We start from the raw sequence: 23,138 nt of genomic DNA, 5'->3' as shown, positions 1-23,138 counted from the left end.
GCAGAGTTTTAATCTTCAGTCTTTAGACTTTAAGTAAGTGCTGACTTCATTCAGTTAAAGAAAGTCGGGTTTGGCTCACCTGAGGCTGCAAAACTGGACTCGGTTTCACCCGTGCAAAGCACCGTCCCCTGGGCTGGTGGTGACAGTAGCTGTCCGGCTAGTAGGCCAGATTTGGGAAGAAGTCTCCTCTCATATTCCAACTTTTTACACGGTCCGAAACAACAGCAAAAGATAAAAATGGCGATATTGGCGAAAACATGGCGAAAATGAACATCTCCACCAGCTCTTGTGGCCTCTCCAGGTGACTCCTCTGTGACATCACTGCTAACGTCCTACACGCGCTCTGATCTAGCAGGGGTGTAAAACCAAAATCTGGGCACCGTGCACCAGCTGTCCTGTGGGCCACCTGCCCTTCCTCTCTTGATTCATGGCTTTCTCACACACCTTTTGATTTTTTTTTTTTTTTTTTAGTCAATTCTATTTCTTTCCCTTTGCTTTATTTTCTTTTTTTGGAATCCCAATTCTGCAGTGTTTATTTTGTGCCAAAATAATAAAACAAAACTTGTGAAAAAAAATTTTTTCCTTCTGCCTCTTTCTCACTGATCACAGTTTTGTTTTGCAGTCACTCACTTGGCATTAGCAACATTTCAGGATGAATCCTAGTGCAAGGGCGGACTAAAATATTTTTACATCTTTAAGGGGTGAGTGGGGCCTCAGAGAGCTCCAACTATTTTGTTACACAAAGTTCAGTCTTTAAACCAATTTATTCCACAAATTTTATATTGGTTATGGCACTTACTTAAAAATGAAATATTGCAAATAAAACCAAAATTTTGATTCCATGCTTTTCGAGGGCCCTCCTTCCAATGAGGCCCTGGGTAATCAATCTCCACTATTACAAAGCCCCTGTAATCAAATACACTATTTGTAACAGTTTCTAATGGTTGTACAGAATTATGACATTCTCACCCTCAGACTGTAAGTTTGTGCTTGTCATAAAGTTGGTTATCTAAGTGCAGGATTTAGATAAAAAATATATATAAAGTTTAGTTCCCCTGCATACTTTTATCTCTTTTTTAAATCCATATTTCAAACAAAAGTACCTCACATTAAAAAAAATGTTTCTATAGTAGTGTTTTTTAATTTATTTATTCATAGAAAATAGTACAAATGGGTAGACATATATCATGAAAAAAAGATACATGTAATGAAACACTTTTTTTCCTCCACAATGGATGTAAACAGTTAAATATTACAACAACACACAGATACTCACTCTTCTGCTTTGTCAATAAGAGAGCACTTAATCACCCAGAAAAATGAAAAAGAGATGCATTATACTTCATATAACAGGATACAAAGACATTTAAGGAGACAAAAAAGGGCATATTTCACAGTGTTAGAAAAAGTGAGAAAGTAATGTACAGTGAGTGTGCAATTGTGGACTGACTCGTAAGATCTGACAGGATAATGTTGAAAAACACTCTATTCCCTCAACCATACAGGTGCCCTTTAGTAAGGCACTTAACCCAAAAGTTTATGGTTGTAGATGGAAACTACCAAGATTTAATGTTAACATGTTCTCGAGGGCACTGTTAAGAGTTTTGTTGAATAAATAAATGGGAGATGAAGGATTAATTAAAAATTTTCTGAGTCCGAACACCTTCTCTGTGTTTGAAATTATCTGTGAGGAAAAATAATTAAATCTACAAACAAACTGTGGGAAGATGTTGTCTTTTTCTGCAGGATTACATTGTGGTTGAGACATTATACACTATATGGCCAATAACATGTGGACACCCCTATCTATGTAGTTTTGATCTGGAGTTATGTTTCACGGTAAGGGTTTGGCCCCTAAGGTCCAATTAAAGAGTAACTTTCATTCAACCTGGACCCTGATTTCCAATAGCCGCATTTACACTGCCTGTTCAAGGCGGGAATATCATGCCATTCTGCTACCATGGTCAGCCAATAGCAAAACTCAATTGCAAAAGCCAGGTTTCAACCCTTAGAGGGCAGTCACTACACATATTTATCACACAATATGTAGAAATGTAATACTTTGCACTCAGATGTCAAGAGTTGGACCTGAATCAAACAACAACACTACTAAATACCAAAATACATTGCTTTTCTACTGAAAAAAAGTGTTTTGAGGTTTAGTTACTCTTTAACAAACATTATTACGACAATCTGAGCCTGTCAGTGGCAAAAACAAGCACTTTTAGTGGTGGTAAATTGATGGGGCATAACTGTAGTCTGCTTCACTGTGGCTGTATGCAGCAGTCTCACTCAGTACTGGACCAATTTCAAAAATTGGTGTTTCTACTAGTCAGTTAGACACAAAACCATTAGCATTAAGGTTGCCCTTAAAGGGTAACCTTTACCCTTAAAGGGTAACCTTAATGCTACTGAAAAAGATGTATATTTTAGACAATGGTGTGCTTCCAACAGTTTAGGGATGGGACTGTCCTTGTCCTGTTTTAACATGAAAACGCCCCACACATTCACAGTTTGGTCTGGAAGGACCTGGCTGACCTGCACCTGACCACAATCCCATCCATCACCTTTAGGATGAACTGTAATGCCATTAGTGAGCCAGACCTGATCATCCAATATCTATGGCCGACCTAATGAAGACAGACAGGCTCCAAAATATTGTATCAAGCCTCCACAGGAGAGTGATGACTGTTGTAGCGGCAGATGAATGCCCGTATTTTTGAAATGAGCCACGGGTTTAATGTTTGTGTGTCCACATACTTCTGCCCATTAAGTGTAGACATTTTGTTAAAGCGGCATCACCTGATGGATATACATGACTTGAAGTAAAGTTCAATACTGATCAGTTACAGTCTTATGGAGGTGGAAAGCAAATGTCTTCAAAAAAGCGTAGAAATGAACAAACTGGCTAACTGCTAACGTGCTTCCAGGCTACAGCTGATGCTAACCTCTTAAGCAGAGCTTTAGACCAGTGCGCTGTTAGAACGGTTCGTTTGTGACTTGTGTTGAGCCGACGCACCTACCGATAACAGTAGACGCCAAATTTCAGGTACAGAGGAGGGAACCCAAAACTACGCACCCCTGGTTCTGGTGGTCCGCAGTTAGCGCGGGCCTTCGTGATAGGATAACGGACACTCCCATCAGCCAACCAGCCGGCGTCACAGCGGTCCAATCCCATGAGTCTCCAGGCGGCGTACATGTGTCCCACTTTGGCAATTTGACTTCCATCACTGGCACAGGCCTGGACCGCTTCCGTGAAGTTGAGCTTCTTCTGGTGCTTTAAGAAGTACACGGTGCCTAACCCAGGAGAGTTTAATTAAATAAAAAGAACGTCATGTATATTTAGGTTTAAAAAGTTCACACACACTCTTACTGACCTTTGACAGAGGCGGAGAAGCAGAAAGCATCATAGCGGTTGAGGAAGCGATGTCGTTGTCCATAGCTGCGTAGACCAGGAGCTAAGTCCAAGCCGCCGCAGCCGTCACGCGGGGCTGTGATTGGATACTGCACTGTGCCATCAGCTAACCAGCCAGCATTACACCAGTCTAGCCCCTCCTCCCACGCTGTGAAGAGCTGCTCAAATGTAGCCAGAGTGGCGTCCTGATCCTGGCACGCTTGTTGGGCCCCGAAGAAGTTCAAATGGTAGCGTCCTTTCTTAGAGTAGTAGGGAAACACCACACCTGTAAAGAGAGAAGTGTGTTATGACCGTGTGTTTTTTATGGTCATTCAGAGCATTGTATACAGGCAGGCGACCTGGCGCTTTGAATGACCATCGCATTTAGAGCTTTGATTCTCTGCCTGAGCCCAATTATGACAGAACGAACCTACCGGGCCGTAATTTCTTAACAATCCCCCAGGGTTTTTTTCTCAAGCAAACTGATTGAGCCAAATTTATGGTAGGGCACTCGACATGAGATGAGTGCTGCTCAACAGAGTTATGCATTTTTGACAGAAAAAAGTGTCGCTCAACTCTGCATTTACAGACATGCACCTGGAGAATTTGTTATGACATGTATGCTGTCCAGGGGTGTAAAAAACAGCCATGACAGCTGCCGTGTGAATAACTAGCGGCGTATCAAAACACCCTGAGAGTTTCCATCAAGCCACGGGGCCCCCAGATTATTTTCACTCCTGGGCCTTTTCATGGATGAATCCAGCCATGTGTTCATCTACTTTAAGATGTATACTTCAAGAGGGAGGGCGGCACGGTGGCTTTGTGGTTAGCACTGTTGCCTCACAGCAAGAGGGTCCCTGGTTCGAATCCTGGTTGGGACGGGTTTCGGTCCGGGCGGGGGCACTTCTGTGCGGAGTTTGCATGTTCTCCCCGTGTCCGCGTGGGTTCTCTCCGGGGTCTCCGGCTTCCTCCCACAGTCCAAAGACATGCAGCTCAGGTTAATTGATGACTCTAAATTGCCCTTAGGTGTGACTGTGAGTGTGTATGGTTGTTCGTCTATATGTGTCGGCCCTGCGATAGTCTGGCGAACTGTCCAGGGTGTACCCCGCCTTCCGCCCGATGATAGCTGGGATTGGCTCCAGCCCCCCCGCGACCCTTACGAGGACAAGCGGTTACAGAAAATGACTGACTGACTGACTTCAAGAGGGATCTGCTTCATCATGTCCCCTCTTCAACCAGCATGCTGCATTATTTGTGAAAATTAAAGTAAAAGATGCTGGTAAAAAAAATATATATATATGTTGCAGCACCATCACAAAACTGCATAGTTGACATCCCACTCTCATCTTCAAAAGGATTTGAAATGACAGAAATTTCAAATTTCACTGCATAGAAACTTACTCATGAGTTGAGTGTCCCAGATTCCTCACATAGCATGTCACCCTCATCAATATGCTTCACCCTTAACACACACACACACACACACACACACACACACATCCATTCCTCACCCCGCAGCTCCAGGTCCACCGTCACACTCTCGTCCTCCAGCCCATCAATCACCTCACATCGGTATCTGCCCGTGTCGTTGAGCTGCAGCTCATTGATCACGAGAGACATGTCCCCTGGCGCTGAGCGTCGCAGGCGCACGCGGCCTCGGAAGCTGCCATAGCTGCGATGACGGTTGCCCATGGCGACCATCACCTCAGTTTCCCTGGCGAAGGCCTCGGGGGAAGCAGGTGCACTGACGGTGTTGGCAGGCAGCCAGGACCATTTGACCCGGGTCCTGCGCGGCGTGGTCAGCTCAGGCTCGTAGTGGTAGTGACAGGGGAGGGTGACGCTGCTCCCTCTGGTGGCTGACACTGAGAGCTGCGGGGACTCCACGTGGAGACGGACCCCATTAAAGTAGACTAGAACAAGACACAAAAACCAAAAATAGAAATTGTATTTAGCAGTAACTTTGTTCTCTCCATTTAAAGCTGAATCTCTCTGGTCTGTGCCTTTAATCACTGCTGTGTGGAAATGTAGTGCACTGGTCAGAAATGGAGTATTTGCATGGTTGTTTTATTTTATATTCTTTGAGATTAGCCCATCCCAAAATGGACCTTTTACGGATTTTTAATATCTGTATCTATATCTGTTGATATATTCATACTTACACCTCTATTGATTCTCTGTATTTGAGCTCTTTTTACTTTCTACCACAACTGCTGCACAATAATTTCCTGCAGGATAAGTGAGGTTCCTTCTTATTTTATCTTATCTATAAGTATCTATCTATAAATTGGCAGGGGAAATAGCAGGGAAAGCATTGCTGTAGCTAATAGCAGTAATGATGGCTCTGTTCCATTAATGGGTTTGCTGTAAACCATGCCAATGAGTCTGGATGCACAATATCAGGACCCTGAAGTGAACACAGTGACACTTAATGCAGACATTATTTATGTTATTTGCATCGATTTTGAGAGGGACACAAGGGACTAATACTTTTCTTCTCCCACAGTTTGTAATGTACCCAAATGAACCATCGAGTTGATCTGTGTCTCACACTTGTAGAGGAAGTACTTCAATTTACTAAGAAGTATTTCTGTGCAAAAATACTGTTACAAGTGAAAATCATGCATTGAAAATCTTACTTAAGTTAAGAAATATTTGCATGAAAATATACTAAAAGTAAGGAAAGAAAAAGTAATAATTATGCAGAACAGCCAATTTCAGAAAAAAATCTATGTTGTAATAGCTTCTATTATATAACATTGTTGGATTACAATTAGTGATGCATTAAAGAGTACATCACTCACTGCAGCTAGTAGGTGATGCTGATTTTGATTGCTTTCTATCCCGTTGAGTATCTTAACGTAATACTGCATCCATCCTGAGACTTTGTTAATGTTCCCAATCAATTCATATATCAATATGCTATGTTCGCCATTTTTAATGGAGACCTTTTAAAAAACAAAGTTTTCTCTTATTTGAAGGTAACGCATCATTGACTAATGGATTTGCAAATGGTCATTTTGTGGGTGAAGTACTCCTGAATTCTACATCATTACCAATTTGATTATTATATTTTTATATTTTGTATAAATGTCCTGGATTTGCAATGTAACTAATGGCTAAAGTTGTCAAATAAATGTAGTGAAGAAGACTTACTCTCTCCGTTTCCGTTTCCGTTGCTGATGTCCTGGTAATAGAAGCCGTTGTTGTAGCCAGGGATCCAGCCCTGTCCGCCGGGCGGCAGCAGGTACAGGCAGACGACCAGTAGGGGGCGCAGCAGACCGAGCATGATGCTGTCCTCTGTTGAACCATCAGAATAAATAAATACTGTTTTATTCTGTTCGGCTGTCATACATAAAGCCTACCAGGAGGAGGAGGACTCTGTGAGATCACACACTTTGTTTGCCATACTTATTAGAAAGGATAATAAAAATCAAATTAACCTTTGCTCAAAAATGAAATTGCATTGATGATACTCCAGCTGAAGATTTTTTTTTTTTTTTTTTAAAGGGGGTTCATCCTGTTTTAGCCACAAAAATGAGGTGGAAACCCTCGAGCGTCTTCTTTTGTAGCATTTGATGTTGTTTCTTTTTTGCATGTTTGTTTTTTAGTGGGTTCACAGTTGTTCTACACATTCCTTCATGCTAAATACAAAATGTCTTTTCAGAGCAAAAATCTATTACTTCCGTTTAAATTTACTGTGACAACTTATTAAATCGATGATGTAGGCTACCATGTAGAAACAGAAGAAACTTTTCATAATCAGTACCGGCAATGGTCTGTCATGTGTGTTTATTGTCGTTTCTTCGGTAATTTTCTTTGCATTTTCCTCCTCCCGTTCTTTCTCCATATAAAAATGCAACCCTTTTATGTTTCAGTGAAACGATTCTTATCATGGCTGTTTATTTCTACTAAATGTATGTTTTAAAGCGGGTTATAAAGTATACGAGCCGCGTTTTAATAGTTGTAAAAACACAATCGCTCTGAAACTGTAAAGCCAGCTAACAAATATCGATCAAGCAAGCTACCTCCGCTTTAGATCTGCAGTGTGGACATCTGTCTGTGGTAAAGAAAAAGTCTGAAGACGTAAAAAGTCACTCACAGATAAGCAGTTGTCCGCCCAGCGTGTCTTCAGCTCTCCTCCTCCTCATCCTCTGCTGCCTCTCTGCGCACCGGACCCACAGTCATGAGGAGCGCGCGCCTGACGTCACGGGACGAGGCATCCCCTTTGAAGTGAACAGTGACCTCATCACACACAGCAGATACTATATCAGTACTTAATACAACATCAGAAATACTAGCAGTATAGGCAGAGGGGGAACTTTACTCAAGCGCTGCATAAAATCTGAGCTACGTGTGCTTTATTTGAGTCTGTTTCTTTAACACACTTTTCTGATGCTTTGTTAAAAAATAAACTGCCCAACAATGTAAAATGTTTGACTGTATATATGCAATAAATTGCTATTTTTCACAGTAAGTTACTGTATCATTGTAACAGTCATTTATTGTGAAATATTACATACACATTGTGTGTAAGCCTGGAAAATAATAACAGCAACTTGTACACTATTCATTATTTGCAGAGTTTTAAAGGATATAACTAATATTTCACAATATATTATTGTAAAAATGATACCATAACTTGCTGTGAAAGTAATGCAACTAGTAGCCAGCAATTTACTGTAAATGCACAGTCAAACACACATACATATATACATATCTATATCTATACACACACACACACATACATACATATACATATATGTATATATCGCTATAATTATGCAGTAATTTATTGCACAATATTACAATAAAAATAAATGTTACATCCTGTAAACCCTGGAAATAATCACATCTTCATATCTATATCACTGTAAAATTTTTAAAAGTAATTTATTGTGAAATGTTACAGTTACATCCTATAAAAGCCTGGAAATAATCATAGCAACTTTGTGCACTGTAATATTTCACAATAAATGACTGCAAAGTGACACAGTGACTTACTGTGAAAGTAATAGTAGCCAGTAATTTATTCTAAATGTGTAGTCAAACATTTTACAGTGTATAAATTGAAATTACTGGATGATTACTTAAATTAATTAGCAAGTATTTTGATCAAGTCACTTTTTATGCAAAAACATGTCACGATCCCAGTACCAGAAATTGGAAGATTTGTCGATTTTTCTTGTAATGATCTCAATGTATCTTTAATGATGTTAAGGTTTGCACTACTGGTTTGACAAAACAAGCATTGTAAACAAAGGTGTAGATGTCAGGGGGTACGCAAGGGACACGTCCCCCTTTTTCAACATGCGTATTTGTCCCTTCCAATAAAACATGAAAATAGCAGAAAAAAAAATAATACAACAAAACAATCATTAGTTGCATTTTTTGGACAAAACAACTAAAAATGAGCTCCACACCAACCAGCTTCAACAGTAAAATCCCACTTTTCCATAAATTCATGCAATTATCTTAACAATATATAAATCAAAATAAAAGTCACAGGGGCATTTTTCTGCATTGAGTACTTTTACTTTTAATACTTTTCTTGAATTCTATTAACAATTATGTTTAAAAAAAAAAAAACAAAACAAAAACAGCAATAGCCGACTAACACCTGTGCAGAGGCTATAACCACATTGCCACATCTTGCTCACAGATGTAACCTGGATTCTAATAGCGTCATTGTTTAAAATGAATGGGGGTCAGGTCAATCAGTTGACCCCTCTCTTGACCTCTTCTCATTCCACCAAAAATGTGGTCAAACCCGACTGATGGCCTCTTTCTCAATCTTTTTTTTAAACCATTTTTGGGTGTGCAATGAAGAGACACATACTGCAACATCTTGTTTATAAGTGCAAATATAAGGCTGAAACATGTAGCTTTGTGTAAGTGAACATTAGTTTCCTGGTTATTTTAACAGCAGAGGAAAATCCTCACTAACAGTTAACATTGCAGGTGTATTTTTATTGCCTTTTGTTTGTATGACGCTACTCAGAACGATCCAACTCTGACTCTGGAGTTTTAAAATATAAACGAGGGATATAAAGTGTTTTTCCACTGGTAAAATTCATTGTAAACTCTGGATGGAATCTTAATCCAAACCCTTAAAATGTAGTGCACGTGACTAAGAAACCAAGATACACTGCAAATTTGATTTATTACAACAAATAACTGAGATTAATGGCAGGGTTGGGGTTTTTTTTGTTGTTTTTTATTTTTGCAGAACTAAGTCAAGAGTTAAGAGTAAAAGTTGTCCTTTTAAACAACAGCACTGTCAGTGGTGGCCAGCTTCTGTATTTCTGGTATGTTGAAGCTGACAGAGCGTATTCCATGCCCTCTGTTTTGCCATGGCCTCAAGTAACACAGCAAATATTGCCACATGAACTCATATTTCAGTCATTAGTTGAAATAATAGCAGCAGTGGTGGAAAACAAGAGCAATTCCAGTTCTCCGCTGGGGCCCGAGAGAATGTGCCACTGCTGCGCTGCCTGAATATGTGAGTGACAGGCTGGTTATCACAGTGCAGATGGAGGCTGCCCTCCTGACACAAACACACAGTGAATCCTTGCACTGTACGAGGTATTATGGTCCGCCAGCCCCAGAAAAGCCACAACGCTCAGAGTCCCCCAAACCAAGACTTGAGCCTCTCTTTGTCCTGCATGCAATGCTTTCCCTCTGCAGCCACTCATGTTTTTCTAGTGACTGACTGACACCAAGCCGACATAACAAAAACCCAAAACCACCACCGTTTCAGCGGGGGGTGAGGGGGGTGGGTGATTTTTGGATACTGAGTAAAAAGCTGCCCTAAACCTTCTGGAAGACAACCAGGATGTTGAGGGTTTCACTTTAAATTACTGCTGTGGTCTCTGATCAAGGATACAATTTATTTCTTTACCACATTCACATATTTCTGCCTTTCGCCTTTTATTCAAACATAGAGCTACATTAGAGCAACTACTCCTGCGTCACAATACAGCAGCTGTGAGAGGACAACGGCAAAGTAGTGCATCGAGCTACATGCTAACAATAGCACAGTCATGAAGTAATGTTCAAATCTTTTACTTAAAAAGTGGCAATATCTCAGAAATACTACAAGCAAGAACTCTGCATTCAAAATTTCACCTAAGTCAAGTACAAAAGTATTACCATCAAAATATACTTACAGTACAAAAGGTAGAGGTACATTAACAAACATTGATTAAAATTATTTATACATTCATTGTGTATATAATACTGCAGCTCGTAGATGGAGTTTTAATTTTTTTTTATTATTATTATATATACTGCTAAGTAGCTTGTGAATTCCACCAAGGGATCAATGAGCTGTTATCTTTATCTATAATAACATTTTTTTTTTAATTATTGGTTTGATTGGTTTGGTATTTGCAAAGTAACTGAAGTTATCAAATACATGTAATGGAGCGCAAAGTAAAATAGTTGCCTCTAAAGTCTAGTGAGTGGAAGTACAAAGTAGCAGAAGATGGAGATACTTTAGTAAATTACAAATACCTTATAAATTGTACTCGGAGTAGAGTAGAGTAGAGTAGAGCAGAGTAGTAGAGTACTTGAGTAAAAATACTGGTGGTGCTGGGTAAGTTAGCAGTAGCTGCATTCCTCCTCGTGCGCAGTGATACAGTTAGTAGGTGTAGTTTGTTAGATGGAAAATACATGAAACTGATGACAATAAAGTCTGTGGATTATCTTGAGTGCCTGGATCATGATTTCTGGAAAGAGACGATGCTGTTGCGATTTTTGTGTTTTGTTTTTGGTGCTTTGAGCACCACAGGCTGAATGCCATCGAGTTCCATTATACTGAAGAGAAGATAAACATCTCTAAAGCTGATATCTCCAACACTCGACAACTCACAACAAAACTATTACACCGAAAATACTACAGGTAAGAGGAAAAATGTGTATTTTTGATTTCAAGATGAACACTTTCTTGAACTTCAGTTTGTAAATACTGTAGTAACATTTACAGTCAGCGGCTAAAAACAATACTGAATCCAGATCACCACCAAACATCTCATTAGCTGTGGTTTGCCCTAAGATGAACTCCTCATGCCAGTTAACCTTCAGTATCCATCCTGTTGTGCTGCTCCTCCCTTCATTCTTACTTTTAGTCTTTATATCCGCGAACCCACAACTACTGTCTGTCTGCAACTGCTCCTTCGACTACAAACAACAGTTTTATTGTGCTCTTCCCAACAAACCTACAAAGTGTGGAAATTCAGACGATGACTCAATGATTCGTGTTACAATCACATTATCAGACAGAGTCACAAAATAAAAACATTATTTTCACATTCATCACAAAAAGAGGTTAAATGTTCTAAATTAAAACACTATCGGTTGAGTTTTTGGTAAAGGTTTTAAATATTTGTATTTCACTTATCATCGCTGACACAGAATTCCCTGAATTACAGCTTTGTTTGAGTAAATTCCTCACGCTCACTTCTCTTTCCATCTCCTTACACTGTCTTCATTACCATCTAAAATATGTGTTTTGACAGAAAAATCACTTCCTTGCCTGGGATTTCCTTTTTAGCCACAACACTAGCATCTCTCTAGGGACAGCAGTGTTGGTCAGTCAGCCCACCACTTTAGCCCAGACTGAAATATTTCAGCAAATATGGATTGCCAAGACTACCATAATTTATGGTTCCAAGAGGAACTGACCTTAATAATCTCTTGACGTTTCTCTTAAGGTTAACATTTGTGTTTTGGGTGAAATGTCTTACCAACTATTGAATGGATTGCCATGAAATTTGATAAGAAATATTCATGGAGCAGAGAAGGTGTAACCTTGTGGCTTTGGTGATTCTAGGACTTCTAGCAACACCAGCAGGTCAAAGTTTTCACTTATCTGGTGAAATATCTCAACCCAACCAATCCTGTCAACTTTGGTAATCCCCTGACTTTTTAACCTGTGGCCAAAAAATCACAACGTAGTCTGAAAAATGAACAAAGTGGCAACCTCCGAGGCTGAAATATGAAGCCAATTTGGAAGTGCCAAAAAACGCAGTTCCGCTAATGGCCACTTGAGGCTGACTCCGAAACAGAGCACATCCCCATAAACCCCCTTGTTAAAATGCCCAACTTTACAGCAGGAATAAAAATGTTTACAGTCTGGTAAGAAAAAACGGTTTTGTTCTCTAAAGCTAAATTTCCCATTTATGACAACTGCACAGAGGGTACATTTTCATATACCTCATTTGTTTACATTTATGCCTTATAGATATGCATACTAAAAAGTGGCTATAAACATGGTTGCGTTGCCAGCACTACAAGGCTGTAAAGACGTATTTGTCACGGTAGGGCGTAATGACATTCTGTAGTCTAATTTAGCACTTGTTATCAACTGCCTTTTTTAAGACACAAAAGCTGCAGAGGTCACAGCTGGGTATTTACGGACGTATTTTATGTCATAGAACAAAACACTAATGTCTCATTAGCTTGTGTTAATCACAGACTTTATTTCCGACTTTGAGACAAGGGAACCGGAGGTGCTGAAATGCTAGCTGATTTCCGGGTTTTAGGACTGGGATACTCTATAGACAGTATAAATAATAGATCTAGCTACCGTAACGTCATGAACTGCTTTGTGGACTGCCATTTTGAAGCCTTGGGATTTGCATTATGGCCCTTGCCATGTTGTTTTACTGGAGCCAGAAGTGACCATATTTGGATGAGGAGATGGAGCTGTGGAGACGTGAGGAGTGGAGTGGACTTAGAAGCAGAGGACACCATTGGCAGACAGCTTGTGACTCCAGCGTCCCTGCATTTGTCATGAATGTTGAAATTAGCTAGAGAACAAAAATGTTTTTTGCATCTGGCTGTAAACATGTTTATTTCTGCTGTAAAGTTGGGCATTCAAAATAGGGGTCTATGGGGATTTACTTTTTGGAGCCAGCTTCAAGAGGCCACTCAGTGAATTTCACTTTCTGACTCTTCTCAATAGGCTTCATTTTTCAGTCTCGAAGGTTGTCGGTTGGTTAGCACACGTGCACTGTTTATTTCAGTGCATACAAAACACATGAACATGTTAGCATGATGGCATTAGCATCTAGTTTAAAGTTAAATCCAAAGTTTTAATATCTTTTAATAATAATGTCCTGAAGGATTTTTTTGAAAATATCCAAAAATGGCTCATAAGACAAAATGCAACCATGCAGACGACAAGCAGATAAATCTTGAGTATTGTGATTTCAATAAATAGATTTCAATTTCTTTTTCCCCACTTAAAATTAAACATCATTAAATTTTAAGAGGCAGCCAGATAAGTCATTAACAGCTCCTTAACCCTTGAAACCTCCCCTCAGTGTCTGTTAACGGCTGCAGCCCCCACTCTCATCGGTGTGACAGCCGTTTCCCTTCTCTGTGTGTCTCTAAGCCATTATCTCCCGATGTGTTTGAAGAGACCAGACTGGTGCTCTTCCCAAAGCCCCAGATGAAAGGTTTTGGCCTGGGGCCCCAAATACCAGCAGCCCCTCTGAACTGCAGGGTTGACTGCGGTGTTGGAAGGGGTGTAATTTCTGTAAGGCAGCCAAATTCAGGCCCAGAGAGGCCAGCAGAGCTTGGACCTGGAGCCCAGAGAGACCACATGAAAGAGGAAGAGATGACTGTGTGTGTTTATGTTTGTGAAGTTTGACTGAAGAGCCGAGCAGGTGATCGTGTCAGGGTGTGCAGTCACACGCTGTCATTAGCATAGTCGCAAAAGGTGTGTGTTTGTGTGTGTGAGAGAGAGAGTGTGGTTTCAGTGTGATTAGAGAGGAAGACTTCAATAAAAGACCAACAGGAGAGTGAAACGCTGGGCAAAGGGTGACAGTTTCCAGACTGATTAAAAGATAGACGTCAGAATGAGCTATAATACCAAATAAACACTACAATTTAGCATCTTTTTCTTACTCACTGATGTAAATTTAGCACCAACTAAACATACAAAACGCCAAATGAGGGGTGCAGTTATGATAAGAACTGCTCATCAGCTGCAAATCAACAGTTCCAGCATTTATTTGAGCAGAAATAACATAGGATTTCCCCTCTTTTAGATGATGTCCCTTGAGATGGTGTCTGTGTTGGCACGTACCTGATCTAAAATAGTAGTTGTTTTCCAGGAGTGGATCCTTCCTTTCTGAACCCGCTGCAGAGCCTCCGGTTTCCTGCCTCCTTTGGCTCGACACCGGTCCGTCCCTGGCCAGCTGTCAATACCAGGAAACCAAACAGACAAGCTCTGCACAGAGCTAAAGGAGATGCAGTGAGACAGATTAAATGCCTCATACTTTCAAAGACAACTGAGAGATTTATGCGGTTTACATAAATAAAAACCAGCAGCTTTGTGTTAAATGACCCTGGTAATGGCTTGGTTTGGATAACATTTAATAACATGGCAAATGTGGGCAGTAAAGACACTTTTGGAAATGCTTTATGAGAGAACCAGAAGAGCAAGTGTTGCTATACGCTGTAGAGACAATCCGAACATTATGGGCATTTCCGCATTTTCACGGGGTGTCATTTCCTTTTCCTTACAGACTGAATTTAAAGATCTAGTTTTTGTGCACTGATAGTGATAAAAATCTTTATTGTCCACAAACATAGCTTTAAATCTCAGGGGTTGCCACAGGACACAAATCCCCCATAAATATTTTGAACAAATGCATTTGTTCCCCTACCAACAAAAACATGAAAGGAGAAGAGGACTTTATTTTGACAAAATTGAATACATTTACACCATAAACTCAGTACATTTACATGTTATTAGAAAAAGTCAAATTATTGTGTTAGTGTGACTAAAACTGGATTTTAAAAATACATGTAGACTGAAGTCAAATTTCTTGAAGTAGGACTAGCACACCTAGATAATGCAGTTTGGGTTTGATTAACTCTTTCGTGTAAACACCTCAACTGGACCTGAACTGACCAAGCCGATCTGCGCATGCTCCATAGTCCCTGCACAAGGTTTTAACCCAGAAGTCAAACAGCATAAATTCACAAAAGACAAAAGAAGAAGATGGTAAGAAAACAAGACTAAGGTAAAAAGTAAGGGGTGAAGCGTACAAATGAAATGTATAGCGCCGAAAGGTTATTAATATTTTTGCCGTTCGTTATTCAACCTGTTTGACGCTTGCTATCTTGTTTGGTATGTGAAGTAATGGGTCCAATAGCAACTAGCTGAAAGGGGGCATATCACCACCTACCGATTGAATATACTTAAGTAAATAAATCGATTCTCCCCTGGTGCTTGGGACAAAGACATTAATCCTAAAATGGCCTTATCTAGCTATACCGTAGCTTGACTTAACTGTGCACATAAATGTAGTGAGTGATGCAGAAAAGGCAAAAACTGGTAAATAAAAGTTCACCAGAATGCAGGAAAGTAAGTGTTTTAATGTTCAAACCTTTTCTAGGTTAAGTTAATTTGTTATTATTATTATTATTTATATATATATATGTATTTATTTTTTATTTGTTCCTCAGATTTGTTTCTGAGAATTTCTTGCTAATATTTGGGTCATTTCTTCTTTTAGTATCCTTCATCTTCTTTTCATGTTTTTGAGAGAAATCAAGCCAATGTGCTCAGGTTTTAAAGGGTTAAGTACAGTTGACAGGCAATGGGGAATCAAACTTTAAGAACTGCAATGTAAAGGAGCAGTACAACGAAATAGAGCAATCATTTTTCTGAGAACTAGAGCGGTAAGAATCTCTCTCCTCAAGCTGTGCAGAGAAAAGGACAATAGAGGGAAGACAAGTTAGAGAGTTTTATTAAAGAACAAAGAGGACACAGAGGAGAGAGCTGTCATTAGGCCTTCAACACTTTAAAAAAAAACAGCAACTCCAAAAGGGAAAACAGCTGTTCTACTGGGGAGGTCTGGTAGATGAGATCATCATTTAAGACAACTGTTGTCTACATGATAATTAGCTGGTATTCACTAATTGAGCACAAACTAGAGGTACAAGGGATTTTTTCCACAACTGTTGTGCTGAAAACCTACAGAAACATTAATCCACACTGAGGTCCCTCCATCATTTAACCTTCACAGTGTCACAGTATGAATCCATTTTCTCATGATTCAACGCTTACAGAGGGATTTCACCACTTTAGTGTGACCTTCATAGACTGTAATGAGGCTGAGAAGGGGACGTGCCCTCCTCGGGTGAAGATACCTTTGGAAGATCGTATGGTGGTATAAAGAGAGATTAGGCCCCTGGGGGTGTTTAAATGCTAAACAGGCAAAACGACCCTCAGTGCTCTTCGTCTTTTGATCCTCCACCTTTTTAAATGGAAAACAGCTCCAATTAATTCAGCAACACGACTAATAATATTATCTAAATATTCCATCCTGTGATATACATAGAAGTACAGGCTACTGCTATATAAAGAGTCGATTTAAAATATTGTGTTTTAAATTCTTTATTTCTTCTTCATTTTAAGATACAAAGGCCAAACATAAAGGAATCCTCTTAGAAACACAATACTGGAATAAAAAAAAGCTTCAAATCCAGTAAAACTTCTATGAGGTCAACGGTCAGTATAGCAAGAAATCATATAATACCATAAAAACACATCAATTTTTGAATCAATCTTAGAAAACCGCTGGGAAACAAGATATCTACAATACTTTGAATGTGGATGAACACAGAGAAAAAAAGAAGCTATGTCACCAATAAATCCAAAAATCTGTTCAACTTTAAAGTACTAGTCGATAAAATGCATGCAGACGTGGATAACAAAGGCGACTGCTCATGGAATCGTCTGCAACAATAATAAATATTGTACAGTGTTTGACACCAACATCCCTCCTCGACCTCTCAGTGGCACCGCTATCCCCTCATGCATTTTTTAAGGATCTTGATTTAATATTCATTGTTATCAAAACTAACTCAGTATAATATTGCACGAGCCCATTATTCATAATTCATGGGGTAGAAAGGTTTAGAATACTGTGACGGGGGCGGCAGAAGCGGATGATATGGCGGGTCGTGTCACTTGTCCGTTGGAACCGTAAAAATCAATTTTTATTTGGTTTCTCTCTTACAGTCTTATCAGCGGGGCCTCAGCTTTCAACCGGAGGCTTAATGTTGGACCCTAAATAGATGGTCTGCAGCAAACATTTATATCTACCAATACTGACGGTTCGCAGTACAAACGTACTGTATATATGCATCTCACATATTAACACTAAACAAAGCAAGGGAATACCCTAGACTTTCAGTTTAACCTAACAAAGAAACTATATTTTCTTTTCTTTCTTTTTTACTTCTACATTTAATAATGAACATGTTTACTTGTTTATTTGTTCTTCAACGCTTCAACAATACTGTTTTTTTTTCCTTTTTGGTTTTTGAATATTTCAAATGTCAAAACACAAACATCAAAGTGCCATAAAAAAAACTGTGTGAACACAACTTGAGACACAGCCGAGCGCGCGCATGTGTGTGTGTGTGTGTGTGTGTGTGTGTGTGTGAATTAGTAACGTTTCAGTAGCATTAACTGTACATTGGGAGCAGATCTGCTTTGACCTGAGAAGATAACATCAATCATAAATTTTAAACTTGCTGTTTCTACACTATTGCCAGTCTCTATGTTAGCAATGCTACCCAACAGGGCTGGCCATCGTTTCCAAAATGACAATACCAGTACCAAAACCAGTTCCCTAAAGTGATGTGACTGGAGTGGCGTGTAGTATAGCCATAATTTTGAACGTTCTGGTGGCATCTGGGCACATTGAAGCCCGTTCCACCGCCAACTCCTTCAAACAAACATCTGTGAGAGTCTGCCCATCCACACACAGTGACAGGGCTAACTTTTAGCACCACAGCTAACACTACCAAACAGTTATCAACTGCTTAACAACAGCAATGAGCCGTTTCACTGAGAATTTGTGGGCACCATTTGGCAGCTCGGTGTTGGATGTTAGCCGCTGTGTTAGATCGTGGTTATCAGGCTGATGTTGAACTGAATGTTTTTGCTGGAAGAGCAGCTCCACAGACAGCAGTAACAGAAACTTTGTTCATCCAGCAGGGAGTTGGGACAGTCCCGGATCAGAGCCCCGTTGATAAAAAAAGGGTTAAATGCTGGTATCATTTGACTGGAAATGATTTAACACCATTTGGTACTGGGTTATTTTGGTTGACATCTTTAAGGTAATGGTACTGATACCCAGCCCTATCAACCATTTAATAATAAACAAAATTCCTAAATTATCTTGGATATTGAATACTGTCATTCAAGTTATTCTGAGAATCTGTCATCAATTAAAAAAAACAACAAAAAACTGAAGTCCAGATCTGAAGTGGTTCTGGTCAGCAAAATCTCAACACATGGTTAGTTCTATAATCATCCCATAGCTTATTAAAGCAAAAATAACAACAGACTGATCATAAACCCCTCTTTTTTATTATATAAAATTGTATAATGCTGCAGCAGACAATAACATGTTAATACTGCAATAACTAATTTCTCTTTTTCTGAATGAATTTTACCAGCTCGTGACATTATTCTCAGTCAACAGCTATTATTCATTTCCTCAAGAACAATGAAGAGTCTTTTCTCTTTTGGTCAACAATGACCTAAAACTCTTTTAGCCTTTTGTTTATATTCCTGTCTTCAATGAGGGCGCCTCCTCCAGCTTTGAGATCACATATGTTTGGCTGCTAAACTGACTGACTGACTGACTGACTGACTGTAATGGTTCACTGACCAATTCTACTTCACAATGACATGACATTAAATATATAATATGTCATTCTTTGTGTGCATCTATGCCAGTTCACTACATACTGCATTTTTCTAAATAAACCCAAAGAAAAAAGAGTGCACCGGCCCAAGAGGAGTAGATGACTTACTCTGATTTGGCCTGAAGTCTCAAACAGAAATAGAACAAGCCTGATAAAAGTTTGCTTTCGTGCAAATGATCAGTGAAAATGAGAATTTGTGTAAATAGTGGCATGTTCACTCCTTTCTTGTTGGCTGCAGAGTGAATACTATGTTTACATCTTGGATGTTAACCCACTAAAGCAGTTAAAACAAATGCGCTGTTGGAAACATGGACTGAGGATTTTACTGCCCAAACCACTGCAGAGAAATTTTAGGAACACTGAAATATACACAGCAGGACACCTTCAGATTTTGAGTCTCTTATATTTGCTCAACTATTCAGTATTACTTGCTATTTTTCCCACTAAAGAACAACAAGAATGTTTTTATTTTACTAGATTTCACTTTTTTGGTAAAGAAAAGTAACCAATGTATCCTCTGCAGATAACTTATATTCTGTGTGTCATGAAGTGAAGTGTTTGGTTACAGGATGTGTGCAAGCTGTTAAGTGAGGCTTATGTACATCACCAGCCATGGGTCTTGGAGGTTCAAATGTTCCAGGTAGAACTGATCTAGGATCAGAGTCTAGGCAGCACCAACTGATACAGCAGCAGTCCTGTTACCCCTGACCTCAGACACAGGGAAGAAGGAGTCATTACCTTTTATTTAGCAAATAGGTGAGATAAAAAAAAATCTGACTCCAGCTCTGCTCAGTGACAAAGAAGATAATACGATCGTTTCTAGAAATGATCACAGATTTGGTTCAGGTGGAAAAGAAGAGTGATCTCTTCAGGAAACGAACAAAGAGAGGATGCTGTGAGCTAAACTCAGTCAGAGCCCTGGTAACAGTGGTTAAGGGTAACATCTCCCACCTCCAACCAGCCAGGGTCAGTGGTGTGCTACTCTGGTGTTTGCTGCCCCCTAGAGCTGAGAGCAAGGCAGTGCAGGTGTGGCTCAGGAGGGAGAAGGGAGGGAAAGGGAGAAGGGAGGGAAAGGGAGAAGGAGGTAGAGAGAAGAGGAGGAGGAGGAGGAGGGTGAGGGTGGCTGAACCAGAGAGCCGCTACTCATCACAGCCAAGAAGCTCCATTCTCAAGGTGATGCGCTCGTGCCACTCCCACGGCAGGATGCGGACATACCGGCTGTAGAATGGAGGCTCAAAGATGTTCTTTTTGTGAACGTTGTTGTCGCTGTTCCCCGGGAAGATCTGCATTGAGAATAACAGCCAATCAAAACGACTCAGATTGCAGCTGCTGTTGGCCTCAATGATCCAGGTAAAAAAAACAATAATATATGCTTCTCTTGTCCTTCAACAATGAAATAACTATGTTCTTACACTACACTGTGACTTTACTTCTTGTATGTCATACCTATCTCATCTATTTTAGCTTGTGTTTATATTCCTCTTGACTCTATTGTTTTCAATTCTATCTAAATGTCCTTTTACACTACTTCTTTTGTACTTTACCTCAATGTTTTGAATGTTTTGTGTAGAGCCCTTTGAATTGCCTTGTTGCTAAAATGTGCTATATAAAACTTTACTTTTACCGACTAAATACAAATGGAGGATACTGGTGTCTTTTGGAGTTAGAGACAATGGATCACTTGTTTATTTAACCCAATTATTTTTTATCATGTCCCTCATCTGCTCAATTTAAAACTGAAGCAGATGAGCATGTTTATGCTCTTTTCAAGTGGTATTTTTCCTTTTTAACCAACTGAAGTCAGCATATCAGAGTCAACAACACCCTTTCAGAATCCAGATTATTCACCACAACAGGGCTGTGTCAGCTCCCCAGTTCTTTTTACACTACACACAAATGAACGTACAAACAGCGACCCAGGGAACTTTGTAACATTTTCTGAGGATACCTCTATCCTCGGCCTTCTGCACACAGACACATGCCCATCAGCCTATTTCTCTGAGATACAAAAACATTTTGTGCAGTGGTGTGACGTCAGCCATCTCATTTTAAATGTTGACAAAACAAAGGAGATGGTTCTGGTCCTGTGGTCATGTAAAACGTACACATCGATCACTTGCTTGTACAAGTACCTCAGTGTCCATTTGAAGGACGAGTTCAGCTGGACGGTCCATTTTAAAGGTTTGTGTTCTCGCTTACAGCAGAGGCTGTACTTGCAGACTCAGAGTGTTTGGACCAGAGGATTATGTTTTTATTTTATCAGGCAGAACCTGAGAGCTTAGTATGATGTGGTATGTCAGCATGGTATGGCAACCTCACTGTACATCAAAAAACTAAGCTCGCTTGTCTAGTACACACCGCCATGACAGTGATAATGAGGAGTAAATACCAGCCCCTCCAGTCAACGTATCAGCACTCTGTTCTTCAGCAAGCTCAGAAGACAATGACCAACCAATTACATATCCACGCAGAATATGGGCTCTGGCCCTCTGGCAGACGATACAGAGTTCCCCACTGCAAAATCAACAATTTTAAAAACTCAATCATTCCTACCTCCATCAAACTTTTAAAAGTCTGCAGGGATGTGGAATAGATCCTTGATGTTTTTAACAGCGTATGTGCAGTATTTTATACGTGCAACTTGGACTATGTGCAATTTATTGGTGTGATTTGGTACAGCTATGCTGTTTTATTCATATGTGTTTTGTTTTATTGTGACTTTAAAGGCATTTATGGGCACAGCATCTGAGTCCAAGACAAATTTCCCTATATGGACAATAAAGTATATCGTATCGAATCGTATCGCATTGTATCGCATTGTATCGCATTGTATTTGACGTTAAAGAAAGAAATAAAGAAACAAAACAAAACAAAGAAGAAAACAACAAACAAAAACAAAACATGACTGATCAAGATTTAAGCACATTTTAAAACAACACAGCTTTCCCAGCTAAACACAGACAAAAACGCACATCAATAAAATGTTTAAATCATAATATATTTAGGAATTATTTCCTGTGGATGTCAGATGACTGAATGAATGTGAAAAGACGCTCTGGCAGTTTGACATTCTGGGACGATGAAATGGAAATAAAATACAGTAAACGCCTCAAGCTGGCAGAGCAAAAGCAGAAAATCCCCAACTAAAATGAACCAAAAGAAATCATGACAAATAAACCTTGATAATTAGTACAACCTCATAAACAAACTCAAACATAATCCCATAAAAGAGTAAAACCATAAACTAAACCTCAATTACAAATGTTTCATCGATTAAGTCAGAAGAAACTGTCAATGCTTCACATCCGTAATTCAGTGACTTCATTTGGCTGTTCTTTAGGGCACATCTGGCAGGTAAAAGGATTTTTGAATATATTATGTTTCAGTGCATACAGAAAATTAACCCGGTGTCGACATTATTGGTTCCAGGTGTGTAGATGAGTGAGTCAGATACAAGCTAAACTCTTACTAATTTTTTTTAATAGTTTCCATTAAGACCACACACATGCAAAGCCCTCGCCGAAACCTTTATGTGTTCTGTCAATGATTGTTACTATTATTTTGATTAAGTGCTTATGTTTTTAGGGCTGTCTAAGTCTGAGTGAGAGTGAGATGGAGGGCAGATGGAGGAGGAGAGGCTTTGCCTGCTCAGACTGCGAGATAAACTTTTCTGCCTCCTTCTGCTTAGAGGTTCAACTTAAAGCTTGTTTACAAAATTATATGAACATCACTGTCACCCTGAACTTCCAACCAAACCTTGTTCAAACTTTTCACAGAAAAACGTGAAAAACACTTGAATATTTGAATTGAAAAGTACAATCAAATTCAACTAACTTAATTCTGAGTTGAGTACAGCTCCATCAGATTTATGTTTTTGCATGCACTGCAACAATGCTCTTCAATGAAATGATTTTTTTCTTTTTTAAATTTACATTCCTTTTTCCCCTTATTCTTAAGTTTGTGTTTGGTTTTGTTTGGTTTTGTTTTGTTTTGTTTTATAATT

General features: G+C 39.5%; 2 protein-coding genes across 5 annotated transcripts in view; both read right to left on the bottom strand.

Annotated features, from left to right (window-relative positions):
- Positions 1 to 1,119: 1,119 nt before the first annotated feature.
- hapln3 (hyaluronan and proteoglycan link protein 3) lies at positions 1,120 to 16,657 on the bottom strand. Its single transcript, XM_088080244.1, has 6 exons — positions 14,487 to 16,657; positions 7,494 to 7,617; positions 6,548 to 6,691; positions 4,906 to 5,304; positions 3,378 to 3,680; positions 1,120 to 3,297 (listed from the first exon to the last, which is right to left on the bottom strand). The coding sequence occupies exons 3-6, from the start codon at positions 6,678 to 6,680 to the stop codon at positions 3,020 to 3,022; spliced, it is 1,113 nt and encodes a 370-aa protein (XP_087936370.1). The 5' UTR covers positions 6,681 to 6,691; positions 7,494 to 7,617; positions 14,487 to 16,657; the 3' UTR covers positions 1,120 to 3,019.
- A 135-nt stretch (positions 16,658 to 16,792) lies between these two features.
- mfge8b (milk fat globule EGF and factor V/VIII domain containing b) overlaps positions 16,793 to 23,138 on the bottom strand; it is a 31,541-nt gene continuing 25,195 nt past the window's right edge. For all 4 annotated transcript variants that reach the window (XM_042495604.2, XM_042495605.2, XM_042495606.2 and 1 more), the window contains one exon: positions 16,793 to 20,418. In XM_042495604.2, coding sequence (XP_042351538.2) covers positions 20,275 to 20,418 — 144 coding nt within the window. In that variant the 3' untranslated portion in view covers positions 16,793 to 20,274. The remainder of the gene's footprint in view (positions 20,419 to 23,138) is intronic.

Source organism: Plectropomus leopardus, chromosome 7 (assembly GCF_026936395.1).
Source record: "Plectropomus leopardus strain MGB_pleo_1.0 chromosome 7, ASM2693639v1, whole genome shotgun sequence".
Classification (NCBI taxonomy): domain Eukaryota; kingdom Metazoa; phylum Chordata; class Actinopteri; order Perciformes; family Serranidae; genus Plectropomus; species Plectropomus leopardus.
The sequence above is the reverse complement of the archived record's forward strand: the minus strand, read 5'-3'. Positions and strand labels throughout refer to the sequence as shown.

Bases quoted from the DNA above. Each gene is read 5' to 3' on its own strand.
- hapln3 (XM_088080244.1), bottom strand. From the start codon at position 6,680: ATGCTCGGTCTGCTGCGCCCCCTACTGGTCGTCTGCCTGTACCTGCTG. The intron at 3,681-4,905 runs GTGAGGAATGGA...CTCTCTTTACAG, and splicing joins GGTGGACCTGGAGCTGCGGG to GTGTGGTGTTTCCCTACTAC. The intron at 3,298-3,377 runs GTCAGTAAGAGT...CTCCTGGGTTAG, and splicing joins CTTCTCCGCCTCTGTCAAAG to GCACCGTGTACTTCTTAAAG.